This window comes from Octopus bimaculoides, chromosome 20 (assembly GCF_001194135.2).
Source record: "Octopus bimaculoides isolate UCB-OBI-ISO-001 chromosome 20, ASM119413v2, whole genome shotgun sequence".
Lineage (NCBI taxonomy): Eukaryota > Metazoa > Mollusca > Cephalopoda > Octopoda > Octopodidae > Octopus > Octopus bimaculoides.
In genome coordinates, this window is record NC_069000.1 from 23,878,062 (window position 1) to 23,890,184 (window position 12,123).

Here is a 12,123-nt window from a genome sequence, read left to right on the forward strand (position 1 = left end):
TATATATATATATATATATATATATATATATATATATACACACACACACACAAAATGTATATGACCTTTTGTCTCCTAACAATTTAATTTTAATTTTATATATATATATATATATATACATACACACACACACACATGGGAGAGAGAGAGAAAAACATGGAGATGTTTCTAAACTTTGAAATCAAAAGACAGAAAGAGTACTCAAAATATGTAACAGATGTAATTTGTTTGAAGCTGATGATTTGCTTCCTTGTTACCCAGAGTTTCTCTATTATGTGTAACGCTTCAGAGAAACTGAGTAGTAATGAACTGAATTAAAAGCTTTGAATAAATATGTGTGCATATGTATGTGTGGATGGGGTGAGTGGTGGTGTGGGTGCAGTTATGTTGGGTTACTGATCGTAAGCTGTTATTACTGTTGCATTCTGCCAAGCAAGGCTTTTTAATCCCGGTGCCCCACCTCCCCACTGGCCTGACTGAACAAAAAAAAAAAGAAGAAATGAAATACGAACAGGCTTTTGTTTTATGACTGAGAGTGATTAGCATTAAGGGGTATATGCAGCTGTCAAAACAACTGTGCCAACAAATACAGCACCCCAAATATATATATATATATAGTATGGATGTATCTATTTACTGAAGTTAATGTGCTAGAGTAATAACCATATAGTTATAAAATGAAAGCTATATAATACAGCCATTATGCCTTTGGGTAAGGTAAATAACTCTTCTTGAATTTGATCTTGCCACCAACAGAATCTATTTCTAATTCATATGAAGGATTTCAAAATAAATAAATAAATAAATAAATAAAAAGCAAGATGTGAAATTTTCTTTCACACCAAGGTCATTCCAGACATAGATACATGAGCTAACAAAGGAGCTCTGATTTGATCGCTGCATCAATAATTGGACCATTATGCAGTTTCTTGAACTGCTAGAAACAACAGCAAAATCTCTTACCTTAGATACTTTAGTCATAGATATACTATATTTGAGAGGGAAAAAATGATAGTCTTTGATAAAAGGTCTGCTTAATCAGAGGTTACCTGGAAACAAATAACAGACTAGCTAGGTTTAATGATGCTCTATTAGGGAATACTGCAATATCAAAGTCAACTGGCTTGATAGTAAATTAAGCCTTTTTTTTTAATTATATAATACATTCCAATTTATGATTGCCAACCATATTTTTAAGTATGTTGACTTAACTGAGACAAACACACATTATATGGACTCTACAAATCAAGCAGCTGATAAATAGGGATGCTTAGCTCTAGTTTCTCTAACATTAGGACTTTGTGACGTAAATCTCTCCTCTTGGACAGGATGCTAATTTCCAGCAGAATGTCTGGTCCCTTTTCTGAGAATTTTTATCTACCAAATTTCACAATATATTGGGTCATCTGAGGCTACAGTATAAGAAATGTACCTCAGATAACATACAATGTGACTGAGACTGAAACCATGTGGTTGCAAACTAAACTTCTTAACTACACAGTTTTGCCTAATCATATTCTCTCATTCTTTTTATTGATTTCAGTGATTCAACTGTGGCCATTCTGGGACACAATTTCCTATAATCGATTACCTGAGCACATATTTCATTGATTTCAGATGGATGAAAGGCAAAGTGGTCATGGGCTCAATTTGAACTCAGAATGTAAAAGGATGTAGCCAGGTGCCACAATGTATTTGGTCCAATATTCTACTGATTCTGCCAATTATCTGCCTTTATAATGACTTTAAAAATGATATATGATATATGTGTTCCAGACCAGCACACTAGATGAGTTATATCTACATATAAAAAGATGGGCTGATTCTAGAAACTGAATGAGTGGGAAGTTGCTTTTCCACTTTAACTCAGTTACATCTACTCATGGCATAATTCATTATATTGAGGAATGGTAACTGAAGATAGCAGCAACAACAGCATCAACAACAGTATCAACAACCAAAGGAATAAAATTAGTCTTTTCAAATACAGGCACAAGGCCTGGAATTTTGAAGGAAGGGTTAGCACTCAACTGGTACTTATTTTACCTGATTCCCAAAAAAAAAAGAAAAAAAGAAAAAATGAAAGGCAAAGTCAGCCTCAGCAGAATTTGAATTTAAAGATGGCTGAAATGCTGCCAAGCACTTTGTCCAGCATGCTAACAATTCTACCAGCTGACCACCTTTTGAAGGAATAAAATCAATAAAAAGTATTTTCAACTGTAGAATATGAATTCCAAACCTAAATGAAGCATAATCCAAGTATAACATTCTAACCAGGTATCTCAACTCTACATATTCAAATATGTATGTGCATATGTTAGTGTGTATATGTGACTGTATGGTCGTATGTAAAAGTAGACAGATTTTCAGGAAAAAAAATTGGGGTGGGGTGTTACTGAATTACAATCATAAGTAAAAAATATTTTTAACTTTTAAAAAAAAAATAGCATTTAAAATATATTTCATGAAATCATATCTTATGCACAAGTTCCATAACAATAGTTAAAACAAGTGTCCCTTTACTGTAACCAACTTCCTTTATAGATTGTTGTCTCTTGCATCACAGGAGACATTACTCTTTATATATGTATATATACATACATATATGTGTGTGTGTATGTAGCTTTTAAGACTTGTCAGAAAGTTATAAGATAATGACAATAAATTAAAATGTATATAATATATATATAAATTTTTGAATGTAAGAATGTACATATATACATATATATATGTAGATAGAGAGAGAGAGAGAAAGAGAGAAGTGTGTGTGTGTGTGTGTGTGTACACAGGCATTCAATAAATAAGAAATGAGTGGAATTTATCTATTAACAAAACTAACATGATGCTCCATTACAAAAAAAATTATAATTTCATTCAAACCCAGCACCAGATGTATCAGTTACTAGCAAAAATATATTATATACACACACAAAAGACTAATAGACATATACATACATGAATAAAGAGTGACAGACCTGTGAGTGTATGCCCAACACACACTTTTGTAAGCATGTGCATAGTAAGTGCACATGTATATGCATTTGTCTGGGTAAGAATGCACATCAAATTGTGTGTGTGCATGCATGTGATTGCACACACACTTATATACACAAATACATATTATTATTATATGTATGTGTATTATGTTCAGACTGAGTGATTCAGAAGTCCCTTTAGCATTTAAATGATATATAAATATATATGTGTGTGTGTGTGTGTGTGTGTGTATATAATTCTTTATATATATATATATACATATATATATAATTCTTTAACATGTTATAATGAGCAAACAAAGATGCCTTCTCAACCCTCCACCTATCAAGACATTCATGATGTGATGTCTGGAGAGGGAGAAGGCTACACAAGCACTTGACTGCTATCCATTTCAGTTGGGTAGACTGAAGTAACATGCAAGAAAATGTCTTCTTCAAGATTCAGAATTTGGACAAAATGTAGCCCAGTCTATGAATCAAATTTACAACCTAGTAGTTGCTTGCCCAAAACAGACTTTTGAATCAACATGTGTGATGGTTTGTGTGTGTGTGTGTGTGTGTGTGTGTGTGTGTGTGTGTGTGCTACAGGAACTTTTGAACCAACCTGTATATGTAAATATATATGCATGTGCATACATGTGTGTGTGTCAGTATCCAGATACATACACATGCAAATGTGACACTAGTACACTTGCATGCATATGTGCAATAATATACAGTTACATTATCACATATATCAGCATAATCTAAGACATATTTAATGATACGTAATGAATGTGATGTCTGTGAATGTACTTGCATACACACAGATACATATATCTTAGCTACTGAGGATTTGTTTACTCTCTTTTGCGCACGCAAACACATACGCTTGTATGCATACACGCATGTTTGTACACACACACACACCTATATTATATGTACATACATATACATATTCCCATGCAAGTTTTCAGTCTCTCGCTATATCTCTATAGTGTATCTTGATTAAGTTCTGAAATCAATTGGTCAGTTCTGTTAAAATCCTCTTTCACCTTCCACTCAATACTTTCTTCATCTAGCTTTTCTTCTTTACTACCTTCCTTACTTTCCTCTTCAGCTACTTCTCCTGTTCCCTGTTTCTCTACTTCTGCCCTTACCTCTTTTATCATTGTTTTTTCTTTCTCCTCTTCTATTAATCTACTTTTTCCTTTTTGGCCATTATCTTTTTTTGAACCAGCACTGACCCCATCTACTTCCATTTCCACCTCCTCTTTATTTGCATTCTCTTTGTTCAATTTATTTGATTCTGAGTCAATACATGTTTCTTCTTCTCTTTCCCCTTTTGTATTTTTTTCATCCTTTGCTTCCCTTACAATCTCATCATCTTCCTTTTCTAGTATTACAAGTGCTTGTTTTTCCACTTCCTCCAAAAGTCTTTCTTCCAAATTACCCACTTCTTTCTCAGATTTTTCTGCTGCACTGTCTGTTTTTGTCTTCACCTTGCTGTCATTTTTTTCCTCAGATTTTTCTGTTTTGACACAAGATCCAGCTTCAAACATTACACATTGCAATTCGCCACACTCTGTCATGTGTTGGATGGGATTTGTGGTAGATACTAAGATATTGCGGCAAAACACACACTGGTTCTTTAGGTTGCTTACATGTGATACCAAATGCACTACAAGTTTGCGGAAGTCTTCAAACACAGAACTGCAATAATAGCAGATGCAAAACCCTGTTTCCAAATGAGATTTAAGGTGAAATATATAGTTATAGAGATAACGGACTTTTACTGAACAATATTTGCAAGTGAAGTTCTCATCTTCGTATTGTTCAGAAACTGATTTACTTGCCTGTAGTGTTGTACGTTTAGCCTCATCAATGTCTTCAAAATCAATGGAACTAAGATCAACAGTAATTATCGCTTTCGTAGATGGTGGTCGGGTTAGTGGATTTAATGCCGGAACTTTAGAAGCTGTAAGTGAGCTGTCTCCAACTTGATAATTGTCAGAAACATTCCCAGTTCTTGTTGAAGAATGTGACATCTGGGATGTTTCAGAATTTGTTATTGTTAAGGGTTCTTTGTTGGATGTTTGGAAGTTGGCTTCAATCTCAGCACTACTCAGTGAACGGATATCTACGAGAGTAATGCCAGAGACAGAAGATTTGTCACCGACTTCATCAACAGGCCTGCTTACAGTTTCAGTTACTTCCTCCGATGGTTTTAAAGATCTGATGTCAACGAGAGTAATGTCTGACAATGATGAACTACTTTCATTGGCTACAGCAGCAGACTGAACATTTAGGCTGTTGTTTCTAGTGGAGTTAGATGACGCCCAGAGATTGCTGTTCAAATTGATTGTACTTGTGTTTGGAATACGATTCTGATTTGTATTAAATGCTCTGATGTTATTGTTGGAAAGATCAAATTCTACAACAGATGCCTGATTATTCAACACTGGAGGCCTTCCAGAGCTGTCATGTGATTCCAAGTCTACAATATCAACAACATTTTTGGAAGTCGACTTACTACTAGACAAGCTGGTACCATTCTCGTAACTGATAATGTTGATGTCAGGATTGGTTAAATCAAACTGAACAACATCAGTTGATCCTGAAGGTACATTCGAAGTTTTCTCTTCCTCAGCTACAAGATCTATAACAGGGATGTTGTTAGGAGTAGCTAGCATCTTCCTTTGGCGATTCAGTCGTGAGATTAGCATGGCATTTGGATTGTTTAAAGTAGATACTCCTGGGTTGACGTTTACAGCACGTTTCTGATGACTTCGGTTTCTTACAATCTGTACAGGGTAACTATTGCTGCTAGTTGGAGTACCAGTCATACTATTTTCTCTTGGACTTATGTCTTTACGAACCAGTGAACTAAGAGGGACATTGCTGTTTGCATAAATCTGAACTGGACGAACCTCTTGGTTAACAATATTACTATTGTTGGCAGCTTGCTGCTGGTTCAAAGTGCCAAGATTGACACTAGTAAGATCACAATTAAGGGTATTCACTGGGTGACTAGTAGGGTTTTGTAAGACTTGGTTGCTCTTTTGCTGGTATACTATTGTGTTGCGTTTGTTCCAGTCATTCAAATTATTTGCTCTAAGACCAGAGTTGAGTGTATTCTGCACCTGTTTTGGGATCTGATTTAAATTTATCCGATTAATTCGACTATTATTGCTTGGTGGCATTTTGTTTCGTTCCATGGCACCCAAATTAACAACAGACAGATCACAGTTCAAAGTATTTGATGTTTGACCCACTGTTGGTGCACCAACATCAGTTAATCTTTCTACTTGACGTATACGCCGGTTTCTTCTGAGGAAATTTATATCTGCTGTAGTGAGATCAAAATTCACGGCACTTCTCACTCGGTTTGAGGGGAGATTATTTTGAGAAACAGAGTTTCTTGATCTTGATACAAGCAAGTTGTTGCTAGGTCTGTAGTTACGGTTCAATGAACTGATATTAGAAATTGTCAGGTCACAATTAACTGTACTGTTTGATTTGCTACCATTGGAGAACTGTGATGTCACATTTGGTGCAGCAGCCCCTGATCGCTGACTGATTGTAGCAAGATCAGAACGAGTTAAATCGCAATTAACAACATTTCTTTGACTCTGTTGATTTAAAGGATTGGAATAAAGACTGTTAGTGGAATAACGCTGATTTGGAATTGGCTGTTGTGCTAACTGCTTTCTTTGACTGTACCTAAAATTTGAAGGCTGTTGCATTCTTACTATGTTTCTGTTGTTGCCATTTTCAGGCATCAAATAGATTCGATCAGTAATATTTCTACCGGAGGGATTGTGTGTAGAGTTCTGGCGTGTAGATGAACTTTGAACCTGAATTTGATTTTGTAACAGGGAATTCTGGGAGTTCTTCTGAGATGCCAACTGTTGAGACAAAAGAGAAATAGCAGCTGCTTTTGACAGTTGATTTGCACTGGGCTGTCGATTCTGAGGTGTTGTGGAATTAGATAAGTTTTGAAATCGAAATGGTCGCTTCAGTGAACTGACCCCAGTGACTATGACATCATTATCACTGTTACTGGGGCGTTTTTGAGCCAATCTCACAGTTTGGTTTGTGTTCAGGGAGTTGATGTCTCTGGATGTTAGATCACAGTTAACAGTTGTGTCATTTGATGCAAGTCTCATCGCATTTTGGAGAGAAACTTGATTCGGCAACAAATTCCTCTTGTTTTTGTTCATTGACCTCAAATCTGTAGAACGTAAATCACAGTTCAAAGTGTTTGCATTGTTAATGCCAGGAGCTACACTAATTAAGGGCACATTCGATGAGTTGCCTCGACTGGACTGGTTGCTGGCCAACAGATTGGCAATAGTTCGTGGTTGCCGGAAATTACTAAGATTGTCTTTCTGTGCCTGTGTCACACCAATACCTAAGTGAGCATCTTTGTGTTTGTTTAAAGTAGCCAAATTATTAAATGTCATCTTGCAAAGTGGACACTGCAGCTCTTTGTTGACATTGTGAGTCAGCATGTGGACGGATAAATAGTGTTTGTTTTGAAACAATTTATGACAAATATTACATTCTGACTCTCTCTCTTGAGAGTGAACATTTCTCATATGCCTCTCCAGGTGTACAGGACGAGAAAATGTCATTTGACAGTGCTCACATGTATAAAGCTTTCCTGGTTGAGCACTAGCATCTTCAATATGAGTTGCACCCATTTTTTGACAATTTTTTTTTTTGTTTTGTAAAGTTTTAGTAAGCAATAATTTTTCAGTTCCAAACACTAAATTAGCAGATTCTAGTTATCTATTGGTCAATTTAGTGTTTCAAAAAGGATAAATTTTTTATTACTTATATGTAATAAATGAATATTGATTTTATGGAGGCAATCATTACCATAATTATCATAATTATTAACACTTATTATTGTTTTTTGCTGTGGTTCTGTTGATTACATTTGTTAATTGTTATATTTGTGAAGTGTCAACACAAACCTATGTTCCTTAGCAACATGGTCCGAGTTGAGTCATTCTCTTGGATTGTAGCTCATTACTCATTTTGTATGGTTGTCAGTTAAGTCACTCTCAAATTCCATTTCAACAAAGACCAATGTATTACTAAGATATTTGTAGACATTCATTTGCACAGCTTCTCCGGCAACAAATATCTTCAATTCTGTTGCACTTGCATGCAACAACTACACATTATGCAATACCATCATTGGCAGGTTGTGTTTTGATTGAGTCAGGGAAGTCATTGTATCTTTTCGACCATCTTCTATCACAGTCAACTGAACATTGGTCCAGAGTGAACAGTTGATAGAACACGGTAATAGCTCACATCTGAAAGACAGAAAAAAAAAAATTAATTTTAAAACAAATATATGCCATATATATATAAATGTTCATTTTTTATAGAAAAAATTTTTACAATAATCTGATGGGTTACTCTATACTTTTGTTGAGTATAAATATATTATTCTAATACAAAAATGTTGTTGACAGTGACTTTGAAGTTTTGACCAGCTAAGCCATTGTCCAACAATGGCTTAGCTGGCTGAAACTTTGAAGTCACTGTCAACAACATTCTTGAATAAGAAAAAAATATATATATAAATATATATATTAAATCAATGTGGAAATTGAAGCTCTTTATTTTTCCACAAAAAGGATTGAATACAATAAGGAAAATATTAGAATAGCTAGTATTCTCTGATCCAGCAAACAAGAGAGACAACTCCATACATGTCTCAGCTGTTTAGCATCATTGCTCTCTATTGGAACCTCTTTATAATTAAATTATTTATCTAATTTCCCAGCACCATGCAATACTTTTTTTTAAATAATTTTTTTTTCAGTAAGATAGTTACTACAAGGCCAATGAGCAATGGTAAATGTTATTCTTCTGTTAACAAAAGTGAAGAGACCAGAAATGTGCAAAGTTGTCTGCTTGTTTAGCCAGAGAATAACGTTGGCTACTCCTTAATATTTTATCTTAATCACCATAACTTTAGTAAGTGACATTACCATTGCTTCAGGATGACTTAAAGTTTGTAAGTGAATTTGTGAATATGGAAATTGTACAGAAGCCTGTTGGATAAACTGTACCTGTAATTCTTAAAGATCCAGCCTTGTCATACCTGAGTCACACTGATTCTACCTGACAACTTGGTGCTCATATCAACATCAAAGTGAGAATTCTTCATCACTGACAGTATAAGAAGAATCAGATCTAGTGTGCAGGAAAGAAGACTGCACTGGTACAGGCTTGTGAAGATGACTAATGTATAAAAAAGGGCAGGGTATTCAAGTCATGTCCATTCCATCTTTTATTCAGGCATTAACTCCAGTAGTCCAAAGACCTGCATAAAGGCTCTTCCTAGAGTCCAAGCATTTGGTGCATTTCTTAGGTGTTATTTTAGTTTGAAAAACTTTCTCATGCCCTATCTATTAAACCATTCTTTCTAATTAACAATGACTAACTTGCCAGTTAGCTAATATGTATCTATCCACAGGCAAAATATATATTAGACTCAACCTCCAGACCGAAAATGGTCTTTGAGAAGTATCTTACTCTGAAGGGCATCTTCTCATTCATTCCATTTTTCCTTCTTTCTTTATTTCCTCTTTTCTCCCTTTTACTCTTTCCTTTCTTTAAAAACATCCCCTATCCTTTTCAAACTTTTTTTCTTTCCTTCACCATTACTTCTACTTTATTTCCTTTCCCATTGTCTTCTATGTCCACAAATTCCTCTTTTATCATCCTCTGGCTTCTATGAAGCATTATGCTTGTAACCTTGAGCAAGGATGTGTTCACTTTGACTATAAATCTATGTGTACAACCTGAACATTATGGTCATTACACTTTTTAGAACTGTTTTTAAGGGAAAATTTTAGATCACTTTTGATCCTTTGTTTTTTTACTATACAAAGCACAAAAGTGATTATGGCTTAGTATATTACAGAATTATGGCTCCTAGCCCATGTACTTCCTCACTAGATTGAGAAAAACTGAGTCTCATTTTTTTTTTTTCTCACATTTTTGCATCTCATGAAACTTTAATGAGTAGCTACACTGAATAATTCATTTGAATTTAAACAGGTTAGATGATTGTAAAATTTTCTTTTCAGATCCATTTAGGGTATGTTACTTACATAAAACTAGTAGTAGCCTGCATATGAATAATTGTGTTGAATGCATAAGTAAATACTTGACTTTCTATCTAAAATGGTACAATACACACACACACACAGAGCTTTGTAGAGTGTCACATGCACAACAGATTCAATTACATCTATCAATATATTGTATTATACTCCATTTGATTTGATATGATGCAAATGTTGCACAAAAGTGCAATGACTGTTATTATTTGAACAGACCTACTGAGATAATATTTCTTGCAAGTTATTTAGTGATCACAGTGTTAGTGCCATGAAAAAAGTACCCAGTACATTCCATAAAGTGGTTGGCATTAGGAGTGGCATCCAGCTGTGGAAACCATACCAAAGCAGACATCAGAGCTCAGTGCAGTCCTCAAGCTTGTCAGTTGAACCATGTAAGCATGAAAAACAGACATTAAACCAGGGTTGTGGAGTTGGAGTCAGAGTTGGAAACAATTAAGGAGTAGCTGGAGTCGGAGTCGGTAAAATTATTAGTGACTCCAACTCACAGTATAAACCAGTTATAACATATAGGCCTATTCAAAGTACAAGTGTATGCATATGCTTTATGAGATATATAGACCACAAGCACTTAAAGACATAAAGAGGAGTCAGAGTCAGAGATACCAATAGTAGAGGAGTCAGAGTCAAAGTTTTTTTGTTTTGACTCCACAGCCCTGCATTAAATTATGATGTTGATGATATATATATATATATATATATATTAACATCTAGATTTCAATAGGTTAGTTCTAGAGTTATTTGAAGCAAGAGTTTATAACTTGATGCTCATCATGTCACCAACTGTTCCTTACCCAATTTTCAAGGGATTTTATAATTCCAGAGTGACTGGTCATAAAGTCAACACCATTTTAATGAAGTAGTAACAGGTCAGGAATATCAAAATTCATATACATTTACACCCATACATATATACATGCAATGGACTTCCTGCAGTTTCTATCAACCAAATTCACTCACAAGGCATTGGCTGGTCTAGACTAAAGTAGAAGATATGCAGCATGACTGAATTTCATGTAACTCCACAATATGAACCCAGTGTAAGCTTTGGATACATAAAAGGTGCAGCAATATCAGAGAGAGAGCTTAACAGGGAAAATAGCTTTTGTGTGTGGAAGATGCACAGGTGCAATAAACACTGAAAATGTACAGAAAACAGACTCCATCAACTGCCTGAGGGGTAAGCTAGAGGTAGTAGATAGCTTCCATTATCTAGGTGGTCAAGTTAGTAGCAGAGGTGGATGCTCCGAGAGCATAGCTGTGAGAATAAGACTAGGCTGGGCAAAGTTCAGAGAGCTTCTACCCCTGCTGGCAACAAAGGGCCTCTCTCTCAGAGTGAAAGGCAGATTGTTTGATGCCAGTGTGTGAACAGCTATGCTACACAGCGGTGAAACGTGGGCTGTGACAGCTGAGGCTTCACTATGCTTCACTGAGTGTGCAATGTCAGTGTGCATGTTCAACAGACTGTAAGCATCTTGAGAGAAAAGTTAGGCATAAGAGGAATCAGATGTGGTGTGCAAGAGAGACAACTGTGCTGGTATGGTCATGTGATGCATATGAACAAGGATGTTCATATGCATCAATGCACAACTGTGTCCTTACACCTCAAACAAGGGAGCTAATGTCCCCACTCAGACTTAAACAGTACCTGTGGACCAATGGTTTCTGGGTTATTTCCCTACATCGGCATAGGATAACTGTTGTCTAGAGATGGCAGCACTAGGCCTTGTTCAAAGTATATACTTTTAAAGTAACACACTGTCACTTATAAGGAGAAAAACAATTAGTTTTAAATCTCTGAGCGAGAAATAAGTAGTAACAGTACTACAGAGTAAAGTCTATTTGCCAACATAAAATTGAAAAAGCTGGAAAAGATGTTTTCCTGGGGCTAAAAAAGGTAATAACATCGTCCTAATCAGGACTGCCACTTTACGTTGCCAAATAAACTTTATATATATATATATATATATATATAT

General features: G+C 35.4%; 1 protein-coding gene across 1 annotated transcript in view; it reads right to left on the reverse strand.

The window, feature by feature from the left end:
• Positions 1-82: 82 nt before the first annotated feature.
• LOC106879455 (putative uncharacterized protein DDB_G0282133) overlaps positions 83-12,123 on the reverse strand; it is a 53,059-nt gene continuing 41,018 nt past the window's right edge. Inside the window, exon 2 of the mRNA XM_014929018.2 lies at positions 83-8,305. Coding sequence (XP_014784504.1) covers positions 3,968-7,681 — 3,714 coding nt within the window. The 5' untranslated portion in view covers positions 7,682-8,305 and the 3' untranslated portion in view covers positions 83-3,967. The remainder of the gene's footprint in view (positions 8,306-12,123) is intronic.